The sequence below is a fragment of the Phallusia mammillata genome, chromosome 7 (assembly GCF_965637545.1).
Source record: "Phallusia mammillata chromosome 7, kaPhaMamm4.hap1.1, whole genome shotgun sequence".
NCBI classification, from domain to species: Eukaryota; Metazoa; Chordata; class Ascidiacea; order Phlebobranchia; family Ascidiidae; genus Phallusia; species Phallusia mammillata.
The window spans coordinates 1128214-1148625 of NC_137258.1; the positions used below are offsets into that span (position 1 = coordinate 1128214).

The following is a 20412-nucleotide window of genomic DNA, read 5'->3' on the forward strand; positions in this document are numbered from 1 at the left end:
ACGTCACAATTACAGACAATCAGGCGCTGAGATGCGTTTTACATATTTGCCACATGGACACCTGTGCATCAATGCTTACCACAAAGCAACTACTCACTAATAACCTTTCGGAAAAGTTTGGGAAAAATACCTGAATGAAAACAGAAAAAGGCACATGTCGTGTTTTGCACGCATCATCGATCATGTGCAATTTCACGCTTGAATGACTTCCGAAATCCACGACAACAAAGTTTGAGTTGTAAATTTCGTTAACTGCTTGTTGTTGTGATTAGAAAGCAAGTTATGACTGTAATAAAAACTAGGAAAAATTTGCACGACCTATAAGTGTTTTGTGTCGAGTTTTTAACGTCACAAGTATCAGGTAGTTAAATATGTTTTTCTATTTAAACTCAACCTATATAGGTAGTTTTATTATTGTGATGAGGTATGACACAATTACTTGTTTTCAGTGTTTTAACAGTTAAAATCTTGATGCAAATTGCGACATACGCTTTGTTGCAGCAGTATTGATCAACCTATTAGGGACTGTTTTGACTTTAAAAGCAAAAACATGTCTTAAAACTTGTTGGTGGAAGACTTCCATTGTTATGGAATTAAAATTTAATTTGAAAGTCAAGAAAGATGTCTGGAACCGGACCAACACAAGATTATGTTTTTCGACAAACTCAGGAAATGTTTCCACAACTTGAACCAGAAGTTATTTACATCATTTTGTCCGAAAATGATTTCAATAGTATGTAAAATATTTTTATTGTGTTTTATTTACCATATTTGCTTAATTGTAAGCTGCCCTTAATTGTAAACTGAAGGTAACAAATAAATAATGTAAGCCAACCTCGATTGGGTGCAGAAATACCATCGATATGATATTAAAATGTAAAATGTTTTTCATTAAAATGAAAATACTGTAGGTCAGGGGTCACCAAACTACGGCCCGCGGGAAGTCATTTCATCCGGCCCGCGGCCACATTTTTTGGTTCACCAAATCATATTGATAATTTTGTAACATTCAAAAATTAATCTACTCCTTACGAAAGTTTTCCTGTCGCGATATGTAGGATTTATGTTACGTAGTTACATAGGATTACAACGCCTAGGATTGAACCAAAACCAGTTTATTACGTCACAAACAAGTATTAATTGTGCGCAAACAATCGCCTTCTTTGGTTACTTTTGACGAAATATACAAGCATTGCCCTGAATATAAGTCTAACTATACAGTTTAAAAGTCGCATCACCAGACTTTAAATGGGTTTGTAGAAAGACCATATCTTGGCGCCCCTATAAAAATCGCCTCGCGGGCTAAGTTTGGAAAGACGGCGCTAGGGTATGAAAACTATACGGCCCACATGAATTATTATTAAACTTATCCTGCCCGCAGTAACAAAAGTTTGGTGACCCCTGCTGTAGGGTAAAAAACTTTATAAGCCGCAGCTTACAATCAAATAAATACAGCACTTTTTCAAAAGCGCTCAACCAGTGCTTTCTCTGGTTTAACTTGAAAAAAATGCTTTTTCTCTACTTTGTAATCTTTTTGAAACCTTTTTTATTATTATTCCCGTTACAGTTGTAAAGGCATTGGACCAGCTAAGCATATTATGCCCATCTACACCAGAAAGCAGTGCTTCAAAAGCTGAAGATGTTGAAAGAAAAACAAATCAAACAGAAACTACAACTGGTAATAGTTTGTAAACAAACGAGTTTTTTTAATAAAATAACTTGTGCTGTGAAAAATATGCAGATTAATTTCAAGTTTCTTTAAATGTCTGAAAATCTGTTTCATTTCTGTTTAAAGTCAAAAATTTGGATACAAAATCATCAACATCATTACCACCATCACAATCCACGGTGTTGCCATCAGAATCTACTTCACTGTCATCACAATTAACACCGCAACGATCAACAAAATCTAGTTCTCGCAAGGCACGCAGGAGGGCTGCGAAACAAAAATCAGCAGCTAAAAACAAACCTGTCAGCAATAAAACTAAAAACAACACAAACTGCAAAACCAGCAAAGCACCAAGTGAAAATAAGTCTACTGATCATGGAAATACTGCCACTACTGATAAAATATGTGTGAAGAAATCAGTTCCTGAAGACATTAGTGCCACTTCATCTTTAAACCATTTTTCTCCACCATTAAATTGGGATGAGGAACCAACAACTAAAGAAGCAGCACCTGACCAGAGTGTTACAGTAGAGTCGGAAAAGGATCTCCTGGAAACATTCAATGATAATCATGATGTTGAGGAGTTAGAAAAGGTGTGAATTGTATGAATTTGTTAACACCTTGAAACCATTGCCATAAAAATATATTGTTTTTCAGCCCTGTATTAAGCAACTAGAGTCTATTGTTCCTCTCATTGAGAAAAATCAGCCAATCGTCAAACCAAAAGGCAACTTGCGGTTTATCATTGTTCGTTCATACACTGCTGTTGGAAAGTGGAATGGAATGCGATTTCAGTTCAGTGGTGAAGGACAACAACAGCCTTCACTGATAAATGGTGTCAGCTGCACAGAACACCCATCAGTCAAGTTCAATAAGAAAGAGAAGTACATTTTGTAGAAAGCAGTCTTCTAAACTACAGTGATGTTGCCTGTGAAATGTAGTCTTGTGTTTTACTAAAACATATGCAAAACTTCTGAATTTCATGCTGTTTTTTGATTAGAAGTTTTTTATACACTCCCTGTCCTTGTGTATTTTAATAGAGTTTAGAAAATATGGACTGCTTTATAGATATCCAATCCTTTTAGAATATGTGTGCTTTGCATAAAAGCCTCTACAACTTTGTTATCTTTGTCTTTGCATTGTTGCCACAGTGTTACAAGAGCTCTTTCCTTTGCCAGCATAGACATAAACGACACCCCTATGTCATAGGGTTAATTTTCATTGTTGGGATATGCATGCTGTTGATTGTGAATGCCTAAAGGAAATAATCTGTTATCTCTTTTCCAACATATGCATGTACACAAGTTTTTTTGTAAAAAGCTAACAGGCTAGCATAGTAGTTTCAGACCTATCTACAGTAGTTGTTCATGGAGTAAAACAGTTGGATTGTTGTTGAGATTTGTCTCTGTGTTTTGCGACTTTCCAATTATGCTTTGTATTAGTTCATTTCACTTTGTGTACTGTGAATTTTCAAGGACTTTCTTTTTTGCAGGTCGCTCAGTAAGTCATCAGACATTATAGCAAACCGAATTAAATCCCTTGCTGTATCACGTGATATTGAATCAGTAGAGGTTCCTGTAGTTGAAGTTAATGCCGGAAGGATTTCAACTGAAAATAAAGAAACTGTCTTGGGTGTAGAAGAAGTAATAGGCATCAAAGAGGATTATGTCCAACAACAAGATGAATTTTCCAGACTTAAACTGAAATTGAATCGCTTTGTGAACAGCAGTGAAACCATGCAACATAACAGTTGGAGTGGTGCTTGGGACTTTTCCAATCCACCCCTAACTACCCCACCTCGTATAAGACAACCAAGGACACTTAACAATGCTTTCCGAGGATTTCACCCCCAAGGACCGGGGATGGGGCCACAGCAAAGGTTCCGCCACCCATTCCAACAACCCCGCGGATTTAATACACCGCCTCGGTTACAACGTTTTCCTGACAGGATGTCAAGAAAACAACGTAAAAATTCGGGACCAGCCTCTAAAGCCAAGAAACTGCTTTATATTTTGCGTGGTGCCCCTGGAAGCGGAAAGTCAACTTTAGCGCGACAGTTAGCAGGTTTGTATTGTAATGGACAAGTGAATTGTTTATTGTGGTTATGGTGACAGATAGGCAAAGTGATATTATACTTGCTAACAGGTCCTCGTGGTTGTATACTGAGCACCGATGACTTCTTTGTTCAACCAAATGGTTTTTATGTTTTTAATCCATCTTCACTACAGCAAGCGCATTTATGGAATCAGGATCGTGCTCGAAATTTTTTGCGAAAAGGTAGTATTTTTTCTGATTTGGATAAAAATTATGTGGGTCTTTATGATCGATTTATGAATCATATGAAATCAGACATTTTAACAATTTTTGAAACAAATTCAGGTCATTCTCCTGTTATCATTGACAACACAAACATGACAGCTTGGGAAATGACTCCTTATGTTGTGGAAGGAGCAAAAAATAGTTATTACATTCAAATAAAGGAACCGGACACTTGGTGGAAAAACAAAGGTCAGAAATCCCATATTTAATTGCATCCAGGCCTTGGTAAAATAATATAAACCACAAACAGTACATGAATTTCCATGCCTCCAATATTTCTTTCATGTTTGGTATTTCAAACCAACTATTTTATGTTTTAGCTGGCCAATTGGCAAAAAGAAATAGTCATGGAGTCCCAAAAGAAACTATCAAAGCAATGCTAGACAGGTAAATTGTAAATACTCTATTAGTTAAAATACAGTGAATTAATATAGCTTTAGGGTTTTTGTTGCCTAAAATATTTTGTTTTTGTTAGATATGAAAGAAATGTTACGGTTCAAAGTATCCTTCACTCAGAAAGAGCAAGGCTGTCAGCCAATCAATCACCATCTGTGAAAATGAACCAACAAACTTTTCAGTTTACCACCAACCCACCAAGCAAAGTTACAAGCACTTTAGTTGATACAGAGGGAAACTCTATGCAATCGTGGCCAATTCTGTACCAAACAGACAAACCAGTATCACAACAAAACCAGGACGGTTTAGATTTGTTCCTAGAAGGTGAAAGTTCTTCGTGTGACGAATCGGGCAACGAAGAAATAAACAATGTCATGGCGGAAAATAAATCAAACATTGAGAACACAACCTGTGCACTTGAAAGTAACTCGGGTGAGGATTCAGAAAGTGAAGAAGTGAACAAAAGTCCAACAGAAAATGTAACAGAACTTTATTCCAATGCTGTATATACACTTGGTAACAGCACAAACTTTGAGCTGTCAACACAATTTCCTTGCACGACATCTGCTGAAGTTTACTTGAGCTCTGACAACTCCAGTCTGTCGGATGGAGTTGTTGATGAATCGCACAGCTTTGATAATGCTGCGTTTAAAATGTTGGACATTGAAACGAATAAACAAACAGACATTAAAAGCCAGGCTACAGCACTTGTTGACGAAGTGATGGACAATGTTACAAATGGCAAGGCTGTTTTTGAGTCAAAAATCACACCTGAATTTGAAGAGCTGGCAAATACACTAGACTCATTTTCACTTAAATTTCCTACCAAAGAAAGTGTGAAATTGGACACAGAATCGTCAGAGTCTGTGTATAGTGTTCCTAAAGAGACAGAACCAATTATGGAAAGTCCATCTTCGAATAAGTCACCGAAAAAATCGAAAAAACGATCCTCTAAAAAGCAGCCAGAGAGTTTGTTACAAGACATTCATTTTGATAGCGACTGGGGTGACTTCTTAAATTCAATTCAAACTACAAATGCAGTTGCACAAGTTGAACAAAATAACAAACCCAAAAAACGGGTTGAAATGAAAGACAGTTTTGCATGGACTGACCCTGAGGACTTTATTAGACTCCGACAATTTGAACATGGCGATCACATTGAAACAACCACAGGATTTAAATTTATATTCGCCAACAGCTACAGTTTTATACCAATCAGTCTGTCCGATGTCGAAACTCCTGATTCAGTGTTAGACAAAAGTACATCAACCAATGAGTATGAAATGGTATGAATGTCGAAACTTTGTAGAGTTAAAATCTTTTACAATTTATTCCTTTATATCCTAATATTGTCATTTTTCAAGTGCATAGCAATTATTCAAGAAGAGCAGCAGACGATCAGCATCAGTTACATCATTTATTTACGTAACAGAAATATAAATTTTGCCTATTTAGAAGGCATCGTCAGTTTCCGTCATATTTAAATAGAATCTTTGTGTACCAATGTATTAAAGTAGTTTGACATGTTGTCTTAGCAGAACCAAGATCCAAATGATGACTTGAAAACTTTACAAGCTTTATTTCCCAACCTTTCCCCTGAACACTTACATGAAGTTTACATGAAATGTGGCAGAGACTTGCATTGGACCACTGATATAATTGCTGAGTCATCACTTTTTGGAACAGATGAAAATACATTGCTGGGTGAGAAAAAGTTTTAAGAAAAGTTTTATTAAATTGATGCCGTAATTCCCTACTTAATTTCCCAAGCCACTGGTCCATTTCAGGGGATCCTTCATAACATAAAGGGACTTTTGGTAAAGTTTTACAAGGTGGTCTAAACACCTAATAATTTAAGGATTCTTTTCAAGTTTATCGAGCTCTTCTGGCAATTGTATTTTTATTCCAACGTTTCAACGTCCCATACAGGTCGTCTGAGTAAATAACACTGAATGCAGGTGGTACAGTGCACGATAAACAAAGGAAAAAATAATTGCAAGCATGTCACAATGCAACAAAAACTCTGCGCGATAACAGTTTTAAGTAGGTGCATGTAGGATGCTGAAAGCATCACAGTGAACCGAATTTAATTTTTTTTTTCTAATTCTGGTTGTGTTTGGGATTTTGCAGGTTCTGAATCTAGAACGTCACCTGTTGGTGCTCAAATTTCCCTTCAAACCATAGACGATTATTACAACGAAGTATCTTTAAACGACTTCCACAAATTGAAGACCCCGAGTTCGCTTGATAAGCCAACTGACAGTAAGTTCAACAGTGCAATTGCAGCATGTTAACATTCATCTACCTGTTTCAAACTTTACTTTTTTAATCTTTTTAAGCATAAGGATTGTGTTGAGTATCAAACGGTTGCTCCTTTTGTATCCCAAAAAAATAAACATTACCCATTCATATCTAATTTGGTAAAAACCCTTGTTTATGACAATTATTACTATTTAATAAACTAATGTAAAATCTACACATGCCAGGTGTAATTTACATTTTTCGGTGTTGAAGGGTTTCATATTCATGGTTATATTTTTATTTTCTTAGCTACACAAGAAATTCCAGCAGTTTCAATCCAACTTCCATTGGAGTTTTTACATCAAGTTTCAACATTTTCGGGTGAAGATTTGCCAGAAATTTACACTCAAATTGTTCAACTTGAGATGGATGCAGCATTGAATCTTTATGTGGCATGGAAGAATGCAAATTTGAATAAAAAAGATACTGTAAGTGACGAAAAACAAACAGGGTCCAACCCTCATTTTGAAACATGACAAATAAATATAAACCCTAAAACATATTGTTTTTTTAAAGTTATAGCTATTATGTTTCTTTTTTAGTACTTTTCTATTAGAAAAAAACTGACGTTGCCTTCTAAATAGACAAAATTAATATTTCTGTTTTGTAAAAATATAAGATTTAACTGCTGCTAATCGTCTGCCACTCTTCTTTAAAATATTGTATGCCCAAAAAACATATTCTTTGTTTAAAGCAGCATTTGTCAAAACAATGTCATGTTTTTTCTGTAGGTAAACGAAGCAGTTTCTTTGCCCAATTCCTCCGACGAGCCGAGCAGCAGTAATCTAAAATTGCGTCACATTTTATCTGAAGAATCTGTTCCTGTGGATATTCAACAGATAGAGGAAGATGAAAAATTGGCAAGAAGGTATTTTTTTGTTATTGTAAAAGCCGCAAGACTTTCAGCAGTAAATTTTGTGGTTTATTAGGTTACAAATGGAAGAAACACATGGATTACAAGAATACAAAAAGACTCCAAATAATGTCAGGTAAACAACTGAAAAATAATTTCTTTCTTAAGTTTAATCATCACCTTAACTCACTTAATTCCTTTAGGTTTCCTGCCACACCTCCTCGCCATTCACAGCCACTAATTGGTGTTTCAAGTGGGTCACTCTGGTAAGTTGAAACGTCTGGTAAACAACTATTATTCACTATATAAGCTGCCAGGTATAATATCATTCCGACGTTTCGACGTCCTATTATTATATTTATTATTCCGACGTTTCGACGTCCCATACAGGTCGCCTTCATCAGGGTAAACGACACTGAATGCGTGTAGTACAGTGCATGATAAACAAAGGAAAAAAGAATGACACACAAGCACAAGTGCTTACAAGATAATTAAAAAATCCCATTAGCTTTCTTGACCCTGTCCTAGTTCTAAACAGATACCAAACTAAAATGTTGCATATTTTGTTGTCAAAGGCCTTTTTTCCCTCAATAATAAACTCTCACTTGCTTTCTAGGTCACCAGGGTTTAATGGAAGTCCATCTACATTATATAATGGCGTTGGTCATTGGTCAACTGAACAAAAGCAACAATCGGAGCCATTTTCAAGAATAATGCAGGAAGAAAAAGCAGCTGAAGCTTCACAGGAAAAACAAAGGGCTTCAGTAAATTCCGTTTCCTGTGTTTATATTTTTAATGCTATTTTTTATTGAGGTTTTTCTTCATAGACAAAGAATATGAAACTTGCAGCTCAGATGAAAAGGGATCAACTTAAAATGATGTATCCAAAAATACCAGAGGATTTGCTTAATGATATGTTTCAGGCAAGTTCTGCCCTCTGTGTGTTTATTTTTACAGTATGTTCTTTTTTAGTCAAGCATTTAAGCCTTTAACCTAATACTATAGCAGCAAATACCTTGTTCTTGTTGTATTTTGTATTGTTTTGTAAAATTGAGTACAAAATATACCAATTATTTGCGTATTATTCCTTCTAATGAAGAGCACTATTTCAATTGTGAGTTGTAAAATGTAGTTTAATTTCACAGTGATTTTGTTTCCAGAAAAATAACTATAACATGGAAGAAACAATGTATGCAATCGCTTGTATTTGGTCGAATGATGACAGCTATATTTTCAACACTGTAACTACGACCGGTTCTCTGCTGCCAAATGCTGAACAAACCAGTGAAGATGTCTCAGAAATGGTAAGCAGATTATCAATTTTGGGGAGTATTAAGCGAGTAGTATTGACAGTAAGGTGCTTCCACAAGCTGTTGTAGGTAAAAACTGTCAAAGTACAAGAATCAATCAACAACTTATATGAAGCGTGTGGTGTGTTATAAAATCACGAGTCAGCAGAGACTCAGTACGAGACATGCAGACAACAGTCGCGTATATTAACAGACTGAAAACTTTGACTAGTCTGAAGTTATCCGCTGTTTTTTTAACAACTTGTTAACATGCTTGAAACAGACGGATAAGATTGTTGATGAAGAGACCGACCCAATCTCTGCATGTCTTGGAGAACGAGTCCTCTCATATCAGGAATTAAGAGCTGAAGCCAATTTACACAGGTAATGTAACTGGTGATTTATGTAGGATTCACAGAAACAAAGCAAATACTATTAAGTGTTTTCACCCAAAGATGTATTGTCTAATAAAGTATTGTCAGCTGATACTTGTTGCATTGTCAAACATAATACATAAACCTGTTTTATCCTTACTTGTAAAGTTTCTGTTAGAAACAGCTGATGTGTATAACGTAGTGTATGTGAATGTTTAATCTTTAAAATATGAACAAACGTTGATTTTTCAACCAGATTGAAGTGGAAATAAATGGTCAAGTCGTTTAGTTCTTTAAAGTGCGCTCCAAAAACCTTTACTTAGATACGCCATTTCATGTCATAAGGTCACACACCTCTTTAATAACTTATGGTTACTCCACACTACTCCAAATTATGTGTATTTGTTTCCTAACCCAGCAGACAGTAGCACTGGTCTTAAGTTACATGTAGGCGCAGTTGGCACTATACCCACTCACTACACATGCTCAGCAATAGTCATAAACCCACACTCAACCTCGCCCACGCGTGATTCACTGTGGTGGTAACTCATCGGTTTTAATGCTTTTCTACATCTAGGTATTCTCGCCCTGTGTGTGTGGGGATTGGGAAAGAAGTTTTACGAGGCCGCCAAAACCCCTTGCACTTCCGCATTAATGCTGCTTTGCATAACTCAAAACAAATTATAGTTTTCTTCTTTGAACGATTTAATTTTTAATCACCGCGTCTATACTCTCAGTGTACACTTTATACACAACGATTGTTGGTGAACAGGTACCTTGCATGTAGTAACGGAATAGCTGCAGAGCGTTTACAATCCATCCACCAACTGTCCCCTTAACTTTGTCGCGCTTTATAACTTCTCAACGTTGCGCAGCTATTTTATTTTGCTTCACCGAGCGAAATAAACACAATTTAATTCAATACCACGAAAAGCTTTTTTGTTACAGGAAGGAGATGCATGAATGTCATCGTAAAGCGGCCGCAGCCAACCATCAGAGCAAGGGATCACTGGCGATGTATTACGCGGGTCAAGCTCAACTCCACAAGAAATATCTGAGGGAGGCCAACAATCGAGCAGCAGAACTAACCTACAAGCAAATGTGAGTGGAATAATAAACTGCAACAGACCACAGGAATTTAAGGTTTTGACACTATGACTTGGTTGGAAACATTTTTCGTTTCTGAACTGAAATTAATAAAGGTAGAACAAAAATAATTAACTGAAATAAAGCACATAAATTTGTTTAGGTTTTGACGCCATTGGTTGGAAAAAAAATTCATTTCGAAAGCATTTTTAAAGTTAAATTTATAACGGTAGAACAAAAAGAAACAGAGCCCAAATACTTACTGCCAAGCATTGCTGTTTAGAGTGCATTTTGCTGGTGTCGCATCTATTGCGTTACATTCAGTTCGCTTGGTGAAACAAAACATAGCGACACAATTGCACTAAAACAATCACCAAGCTGGAAATAACTGCGCATCGTTGAAATGTTTCGGAGCGTGAAGGAAAATATTGAAGGACACAATAAATGGATAATGGCTAAACGCGCTTATGTTCAACCATAATAACTCGTTCTATACAAGCTTTGGTAATGAAAATCATGGGTATTTTTCGTTAAAAAAGCAAGAAAAAGGCGCCGTGCAATTTATACGTCAAATATTCGCTCGAACGAACATTTGCTTTAGATGCACAGTGCTCAGCCAAGCGAAACACCAGCAGTTTTGACGCAAATCTGCTGACTTCACTAAAGCGCAAAACACGTCTACAGTAAACCTCGGTTAATCCGGACCAGTTTGGACCCAAAAAATGTCCAGATTACACGAGTATTCGGTTTAACTGGGGTTTGCTGTATGTGTGTTGGAATTTTAAAAAAATCTCCAAGCCAATACCGTAGACCAGTGGTTCTCAAACTTTTTTTGGTTGCGACGCCTCTGGAAAAGTTTTCTGGACTTGCGACGCACCAGCAAATGAAAGTTAATGAGGAAACTTATTATTAAAGTTGTGTTTGTTGATACAACAACAAAAAGTCACGAAACGGAACTATTCTGCGACGCCCTTGGAAAATTGAAATGACGCACCAGGGCGTCGCGACGCACAGTTTGAGAACTACTGCCGTAGACAGTACACTAATGTACAGTTGTCGACATAAATCAACCTTGCTACAAACAGTACGTTGGACAAAAAAAGGTTTATTTCGATTTGTCAAAATATTTGCTTGTGTGTGATTTTTACTTGAGATGACTTTGTACCATCTGGTTGTCAAAGAGTGAAATTTTGCATACGTAGGAACGAAGGAAGGTCAAAGGATGAACTTGACCTTCACGGTTTGCACGTTGATGAAGCGATTGACACAATGCGTTCGGTGATTGCGAGAAAACGGCAGGAAAATGAAAGTCGACACCTTTTCATTATTACTGGTTGGGGTAAGTCTTGTATTGTTAACTTGTTAGCAGTTAGAAGTTCATCTTTTTAAGTTTGTTGCACAATTTATTCAACAGGAAGAAACAGCGCAACTGGGACATCAAAAGTCAAAAGCGCAGTTACAGAATGGCTCAAACAAACCGGAGTTACCTTTTCCAAAGTGAACGAAGGTTACCTCAAAATTAACCTATAATAACCTTCGACCGCAAGCAGCAGCAAAACACTATTCATTTTTTGTCCATTTTTTACATGAGATTTTTTTACAGTTTGTGCCTCAATTTATGACGCTTGATGAAATTAGGCACAAATTATAATGAAATTAGCCTGTCTTTTTGATGCTGATTGCTGGCATGCAAATTTTGCGTCGAGATTCTATGACGTAATCGCATGTAAAGGTGTTGTGGTGGGTGGGGTTACGATGGGTCACAATTTAAGACGCAGGTTCGCACTGCATCGTCCAATATTTTCTAGGATTTTATTGTAACTGTTGTCATACTGTATGTGGTTTCCTTAAACTGTTTTTTTTTACTTACATTTGTTTGACTGTAGTGACTCAAGTAGTATTAATATAGCATCAATCTGCATCACCCCTTATAATTCGTCCACAAAATAACAGAGGCTCAAACACTTCTAACATAGGCGGTTGTTTTGTGCTTTCAAATGAAACTCAATTTAGCGGAAATGGAATAATGTTATTTTCCGTGATCAATATATTTACTATTGTTGAGGTTTTGCAAATGAATTTGGCTTTGATGTATGCTATCATATGCATATATTCTCCATTGCAAGGATTTTATGTTGCAAAATGCTGCGTGGTACAGTTGTAAACCTCGTAAGATTGTTTGATTGTCCAGTTTGCGTTTTTTATGTTTTCCGTGAAACCGTGTCTATGCAGCTGTACTTTTATGTCGATTGTACTCCGCTGTATTTCTAATGAAGTTATGAGGTGAAGATTAAATAAGTAATATGAAATAAATTTTGTGTCTAACAAAAGACATTTTATTTAACTGTGCCTTGCATTTTATTTAAAGCGGCGTAATAAACTCTTTGTGTCAACTGATTATTACGACATAGGTAACACAGTTAGCAGAGAGTTCCTAGTACAATGTTACGAATATGGGAGTACGGTGTTTAACGGACATACTGACATCTGTCCATCGGACATAAATGACAATTACTGGGAATTACAACGAAACAAAGTCTGAACGAATTCAAGTGGTCAACCAACATGAATATTATGCAGCTGCCTACACTTGATGAAACAAATCATCACTAAGAAAACAATATGTAACTTATTGCAGCTAAAACGTAAAGATTTTGTTTATTTTGACCAGTTTAAAGTTTAAACACGACAAAGAGGTAGGTGTAATATTTCTATTGTAACCGACCACCCATGGGACCTGTTAAAGAATTGTACCCAAAGCTATCTTTAAAAACTTGTTTCTATTTTTTGTTCTGCTTCTGCTGTTGTGTTTAGGTTTGTGAATTGTATGTTACATTTATTAGCTTTGCAGTGGATTTTACTTTATCCTTTGTAACTTTTGTGGACATTTAATGCCATTTAAACGTCTAAATTTTAGGTTAAAAACTGTATTCTTTATGTATTTAGTTATGAAACTTTAATTTAACGTTTGTTTACGAGCCGTTGGCGTTGATACAAGATAATAGGATGTATTGTCAATGGAAATGTGTTAGAACCACTCGTGTACATTAAAAAAGCTCATAAAGCGGACAAAAATTATGAAATTTGGTCTGGCATAGTTTTAAAAAGGTTGTTATTGAAAAGTTTTAAAAACTGGTTCAGTAGGCATAAAACACACAGAATCAGTGAGATTGACGAATTTAACCACTGCACAACACTTTTACACTGTTTGTTTTTTGCATTTGTTCTATTTTTCTTACGTTGAACAACTCAAAACAATTTTTTTTACCTTAAGTGTTGCAGATGTGCATGAAGTAGTTTGTTTGCTTTATGTAAAACAGGTGTAATAGTCCGAAAACACTATCCTTTGATTGAATCAAATACGATTAAAGTAATCGTATAAAGTCTATTTTATTTTATGTGTAGTCTAAACATTGTTCTAATGTTATAATGACCCTCAAAGGATTGTAAAACAAGGTGATTGTCATTTAAACACGGTTAGTTGAATTAACATGTAACTTTGATGTAATGCAGGGGTGTGCAACCTTTGTGGATGCGGGGCCAAATGCAATTATTATTATTAAATCATGGTCTGCACCTCTATATAACAGAAGGTGATTTTACTTTTTTTGCAATCCAAATATGACTGTGTTGAGTAAAACAGGTAAAATTTGCATGTGGTTCTAGCCGCATTATTGTCAGGTCACAGAAAAATGTTGCTGTTACAAATAGGTACCTATTGAGAATTGTTTATTGTTCTGGCAAAATGTGTTCAATGAAATTTATTGTTCTTAGAAATGTATATATAAATGTAGAAACAAAAACTATTGCTGTTAAAATACCACAACAGTTGTTAAAACAGGAATACAAAGTGTCATTTCGTATAGCCTTTATTCATCAAGCTCAATGATGAGCACACAGCATGAAAACAGTAATGGCTCAAGACCAAGGACATTAGAATACAGGTAACAACCACATATTAAAACTTTGTGTGGTATAGTAAAGTCCTTCTCTGTTCTAACTGTTGGTAGGTTTCACAGAATGTGTATAATATATATATACTTTGCATTGTAAGCATGCTACACATTGGTGATGTGATGTACCTTGGTTACTGAGATACCTTTTACAACTCTGCAAAATTGACACAGTTCTTGATATAAAATTAGATTAATCTGTAGAATGTTTGATGCTATTGCATATTTTCAAAAAACAATTATTTTCCAACTCTAAATCATAAGTACTTTACTATTGTTATTTGTTAGTGTAAAGTTTTTCAAACTTAATCACTTGAATTTAGGAACACCATAATTGCTGACTAAATAATATTAAAAACTTAAATTTGTCTGTACTCTTTGTCAGTCTAGACATGATTTCACGACTGATGTTTGTTTTGTTGTAAAGTTTAACTTATTGACAAATATTTCTTTTCTAGACAAGCCATGAAGGATTTTCATATAATGTTTCCTAACCTTGATAAGGATGTAATAGAATGCGTTCTACGTTCCAACGGTGGACATGTTGATTCAACAATTGATCAATTGTTACAACTAACAACAGACAATCAATCAAGCAATCGGCGGTAAATTTGTAAAGTTTGTAGTGTTTGAAATAAATTTTTGGAAAATTTTTGTTTAATGTTTACATTCTTTATAAATCTGTGTGTATAAACGTGTGCTTGTGTGTGTACGTTTTTGTGTAAGAAAGGGTAGCTTTCGCTAACCCCCACATTCTTCTTTTTCATTTTTTTTGTTCAAAACTTTTATTGAAAATAAACTTAGTTACTTACTCAATGTTTAATGAAATTAAGAATGTTGCTAACTTGTGCTTGTTGATTAGGAATGGTTATATTTCAATATGCATGTTTCAGTTATGTTCATGATTTTTATCCCTTTTTACTCTCTGAACTATCTTAAGTAAACAACACAGTAGTCGGTATGTTGCACTTCAAATGTAACAGCCACTTAACAATACCGGATTGTTATACAACCGATAACACTTAGTGTACAGTTAAACTCTGGATAAATTCACTTTAATATCTGAAACAAATGCCTTTTCAGGAGGCCAGATCGGCTTTATCACACTTACGATAGCAGCACAGATTCAAGCTGCAGTATTTCATCAGAGGTTAGATATTTCAATTTTCATACACAGACTTTTCAATTGTGCCATTTACTCACATACATTATACATGTTTATGCCTTTGAATTTTCATCAATCGTAATTACTCATGCATCTATTACTTGTCTATTTCAATCCCAAGGGATAATCAAATTCCCATAGGATTTTTAAGTTCCGTTACATTGTTGAATGCAAATTAATTTTTTATCTTTTATCATTCTTGGTTAAATTGGTTTGCAACAAAGTGATCAAAACCTTTATTTCTTATTAAAAGCTTCATGAACGCACAAGCTCAAGTGAAGAAGAAGTTGCCCCGCCACGTTACACACCTCGATACGAGCCGCCGCCACCAGCATTTGATTTTTCTTCTGTTCCTGTACATGCAAGCAGGTCAAGGTCCCATCCTAGCAACAGCCACAAAAAGACATACAGGTTTGGAGTGCTTTGTTGATTTGCATGAAACCGGTGCATTGCTTACAACGGTTGTGGTGTGTACGTTGTGTTCCAACAACTTCATGCTAATATTGACAATTTGAACTTTCAAACAACCGAATCAATTTGCACAGTTTAAATATTGTGTTTTAGAGACTGGAACCCTCCTTTGCTTGGTGCCTTACCTCCTGATTTTCTGAGACTCTACCCAATTGATTCTGCTTTCCAGGTAAGGCACATTAAAAAAACTAAGTTCTTGTGAAGATGCAACACTTCAAATGCCCTAATGTTTAAACACTCTTCAGAATTTAGTTCAAAAGCATTCACATTGTATTTAATGCTTTTGTACAAAAAAAACGTAACATGCAACTACTCTTTAGGAACCCGGCAGAAGACGCCATCATAGACACCATTCAGCCAACCCATCGAAAAGCCGTCGCAGTTCAGAAGAACCATCAAACGCTCCTCCTCACCGCCCCCCTAACTCAAGTCAACCACTGCATCGCAGAAGAACAACTGGACAATTAAACGTAGTTGTCCATGACCGACCAGCACAGTCTCATCATCACAGGTTTGGGTTGGAAAATCTGTTCATTTCCATGGGTCTCTCAAATCCCTATACCATATGCTAGTCATGAATAAAAGCACATCCAGAAATTGACCTTTAGGGGTTTTATATGTCAGCAAGACATTGCCTGTAAAACACCAAATATCATGACATTTACACGACGTGCTTTTTCAATAGGAAACCAAATCATAGTGGTGAAAAATGATTTGTGTGCGCATGGTTATTTATTAACCAAATCAAATGACTGTTAATCTCTGTTCTTCCAAACAAAGCTTTGTCAATGGCAGATGTGTATTGGAATCCCCTTATTTTATGCATGCAATACAACACTGTTTATTTTGTACATGTAATCCTTCAATCAATTTTTTGTGTGCAGAATGGTGATGGTTGATACACCGCAACAACAACGGAGAATAAATCACACTTCAAGTCCAAGCAGGTAGTGTCACATGTGTCACAGATTTCATAATAACTCTTCTCATCACCAAAAACCTATCTATCAATAACCTTAAAACAGTGGTGGCATTCAATTTTTTTGTCAGGCGGTTCTTTTTCAAAAGTCATATTTTCAGGTGGTTCTGTTACAACAAGTCCATTGATAGTAATCGGTAATGCTAACCGATTTGCTGGTCGCATATAGTTTCGTGAAACCGGTGCGAACCGGCTGAATCCCACCACTGCCTTAAAATATCCATCATATTTTTAATCACCTGATAATAACAAGTAACTTTTTGTTTTTTGCTGTGAAACCATATGAATTGTTGTTTTTAATGAAGCAGCAGTTCATCAGAAAGCAGACGACATCTGAGATCCAAAGCTGACCACGACCAATATGTCGAAGATCAGAAGTTTGCCTTACTCCTTCAGAATGAAGAATTTATGAAGGAACTACAACGTAATGACGAGTTTCTTAAAAGGCTAAATGAAGGTTTGTCAAAAGTGTAGTTTGTTTCATCTACAAATTGCTATGTGTTGTCATATTGGATTTGCAATCCTTTGATATCTACTTGCCAGTGAAAATAGCTTTAAGAACAGTTAACATGTACTCAAACGTTTTTGAGCTGGTTGAAAATGTCTACAATGTCATGTGCATTATTCCTTGTAAGTAAGCACATTGGTACGTTTGCTTTTAATATGGAAAGGATATTGATACTATTGCTGTTAATGTGGAAAAGAATAAACATAGGCCCAGGTAAAAAGTTACTAGCTGTTTGTCATGTATGACAGTTTTAAAGGTTGTAATGCGTTTACAACTGTGTTACTATGGGTTCTGTCATGTCGTTTCGAAGGTAATAAAAATTGTTAATGTGGTTTTGCACAGGGTTGTAAAATACCGTATAATCTCACCTATGCTGAATGTCAACAAAGCATTTATTTTGGCACAGGAAAAAACACAAGTAGCTAACTTTGCCCAACCAGCCACAAGATATCCCAAAAAATTGTTTGCTCTTTTAAATTGCTATTAACGACCACCTCATCAATTTTACATCTCGTACATACTTCATACTTGAGGTCTCATGAAAGTTGTACGCCGCTTATTAGTTGTGTACAAATGTGGTGCTACACACTAGGGAATAGGTGCCATTGGGGACGATGGCCAATGTTGTGCGAGCTTAACATACATGCTTGCTTATACGCAGTAGTTATTCCCCCTATGCAGTCCGTTGCACGTTCAGCTTTTCACGTTTCAAACTGGATTCCTAACGAGTTTTGTTTAGTTACTTAAAGCGGCGGTGCTGCGCACGACTTGGCACTCATTATACTGGCGAACTAACGAGCTTCGTGCAACAATCCGTGACTGTTCAAAAGTTTGTTGATTTCTTTAAAAGAAAGTGTTAAGTTAATACGATTATAATCAGTGGTGGGATTCAAAATTTTTGTCATCCGGTTCTATCACAACAGTCATACATTTTTCACCCGGTTCTGTTACAAAAAGTCCATTGACAGCAATCAGTAATGCTAACCGGTTCGCTGATCTCATACAATTTCGTGAGACGGTTCTATAGAACCGGTGCGAACCGACTGAATCCCACCACTGGTATCCATGTGAAACATGTTGTTTTGAATCATTGAGAAACTCGTCGTAAGCCGTGTGCTTTTCTGTTTTTAGATTCTCGGCCAAAGACGACCCCGACCAACGCAAACCCACGCGAACAGGTGAGTTCATATGCGTTCAAATTTGTTAGGATTTAAACTCAGAAGACTAACCTTCAAACAATTACCCACCACACAACTGTCCTAGACCACCAAATCCGACCTTTCAAACAAGGGTCCTACTTAGTGTATAGATTCCCTAATCCTTTGCAGTATTTAAATCTGAGTATTACGTCATAGCGATTTGTGTGACGTAGTGGTTTAAATCCCTCCACGAAATAACATACAACATTTCATGTATTGATTTTTTACAGTACGGTTCAATTCACGTCGACCCGTTAGCCGAGCTGCCAAGAAGTTCAGCCGGTGAGTGAATCGTTGTATGATTTTGCACGGATTAAAAACAGCATTTAAATTGCTCTCGATTGATTCTGTTGTAGTTGGCTTGTAAAATGTTAAAGCAGTTTTCCAGTTAATGTTTTTTTCCGTCCCCGCGTTTCTCTGATGGGCTTTTGTGCTCTTACAAGTTACGGTGGTAACTTTATACTTTTCAAAGCTAAAACTGTCATTTGTCTTTTTGCGCGTTTCTGTCGTTAACTAACCTCAATTTATTATCCAGCTTCTGAGGACGATGCGTTTAAGGAAAGCGTTAAACACATGGGAAAATGTGAGTGTGTTTGGTAAATGTTCAGAAAAATTTGACAGTATGTCGTTGTAAATATTGGCTGCGTTTTTGTCAAATACTTTATTAATCGCTGTCCATTTTGGACGGTTCTCAAATTTTTGCATGTTTAAAAAATATAATTTACCCAATTTTAAACCCGTATATCCCAACACATTATCATTGAGTCTGCTTTTCACATATATTATTAAGCTAAAATGTCGTGTTGATATGAAACGAAAGTTATACTTCATATTTGTTTGATTAATTTAACCCCAAAAAGCCAAACCGATAACCTATAGGGCAAGTTTTAAAACTTCGTGTGCTTTGTGTTCAGCTGCGAGGAAATCCTTCAACGACATCGCAAAGCGTTTCAGCTCCAAACGAAAATCCTACAAAGCAATGAATAACATTGATCCGGTATTCGCCAATTGTAAGTCTAACATGCTCAGCTAGCCAGGGTCCTCAGGGGGAAGATATTGTGCTTGTGCAAGCCATTATTTTGCCCCTTTAAACACTAGTCATATTTACAACAGTTCTCTTTTGTACCAAGATGTCATACTCGGCAATTATGATTCACAACATTTTTGAAGTTGATATTCATGGACCCCATATAGTGGACTCTTGTAGATACGGGGATAACCCCTCTCTATTAGGTCCTGCAGTTACTGTTTAGTTGTTAATTGGGGTAACACCCAGCAATTTAATGGCAGTCGTGTTCTGTAGGTCCGACATGTAACTCAGGTTTAGTACGTTTGTTACATACAGTATGCTCGGACCTTTTGCTGCATGAATATAGCGTCGTTGTCTATTCATAAGCTGTCCTTATAGGCATAATTCATAAGCTGTCCTTTTGATCAACCGGCAATTATATTGGAATAAATCCTCTTCCTATTTATTCTACTATTTCAGGTCCTGACGAAGATATTCGGTGATGACAAGCTATTGTTTGTGATTCATATTGCATTTTACTTTCTCTTCGCATCTCCTTGTTCGATAATCGTGTCTTTGTAGACTTCTCTTTCCCGCTACATCGTTTTATAGTCGTTATGCCGTGGTGCTCCCCAAGTTCTTGCAGTATTTAACTCATCAAATACGAAAGCTTGTGTTTCTTGCTAGCTAGGAAGAACAGATTAGCTTAGTTAACAACAGAATAATGTATTACTTATGACATTTCAAAATTCACTAGCCTGGTGGGTTGTAATATGTCACAAGACCTTTCAAACCTACCTTGAACTTTCGTCTGTAACCAAAGCCGCCCACAGCAAAGGAT

At 36.2% G+C, this 20412-nt stretch overlaps 2 protein-coding genes across 5 annotated transcripts; both read left to right on the forward strand.

The window, feature by feature from the left end:
* The first annotated feature begins 481 nt into the window (after positions 1–481).
* Positions 482–12684, forward strand: LOC145237558 (NEDD4-binding protein 2-like). 2 transcript variants are annotated; one of them, XM_080100469.1, is made up of 22 exons: positions 482–733; positions 1568–1678; positions 1796–2262; positions 2327–2553; positions 3162–3733; positions 3815–3946; positions 4049–4177; positions 4309–4375; positions 4464–5670; positions 5920–6088; positions 6515–6646; positions 6935–7113; positions 7417–7553; positions 7615–7674; positions 7742–7804; positions 8155–8302; positions 8366–8461; positions 8699–8842; positions 9111–9211; positions 10150–10302; positions 11490–11626; positions 11702–12684. In XM_080100469.1, exons 1-22 carry the CDS (start codon positions 622–624, stop codon positions 11815–11817), a joined length of 4659 nt encoding a protein of 1552 aa, XP_079956595.1. In that variant the 5' UTR covers positions 482–621; the 3' UTR covers positions 11818–12684. The 2 variants fall into 2 exon arrangements, with proteins under 2 accessions (XP_079956595.1, XP_079956596.1); XM_080100470.1 differs by having other exon boundaries at positions 5923–6088.
* Positions 12685–13130: 446 nt separating this feature from the next.
* LOC145237564 (CUE domain-containing protein 1-like) lies at positions 13131–20240 on the forward strand. Of its 3 annotated transcripts, none has more exons than XM_080100482.1 (13): positions 13134–14231; positions 14699–14845; positions 15324–15390; positions 15659–15816; positions 15970–16045; positions 16197–16387; positions 16761–16823; positions 17161–17312; positions 18495–18541; positions 18793–18844; positions 19098–19145; positions 19477–19572; positions 20052–20240. In XM_080100482.1, the coding sequence occupies exons 1-13, from the start codon at positions 14173–14175 to the stop codon at positions 20072–20074; spliced, it is 1179 nt and encodes a 392-aa protein (XP_079956608.1). In that variant the 5' UTR covers positions 13134–14172; the 3' UTR covers positions 20075–20240. The 3 variants fall into 3 exon arrangements, with proteins under 3 accessions (XP_079956611.1, XP_079956608.1, XP_079956610.1); XM_080100484.1 differs by having other exon boundaries at positions 13142–14231; positions 17164–17312; XM_080100485.1 differs by lacking the exon at positions 19477–19572 and having other exon boundaries at positions 13131–14231.
* The last annotated feature ends 172 nt before the right edge of the window (positions 20241–20412 follow it).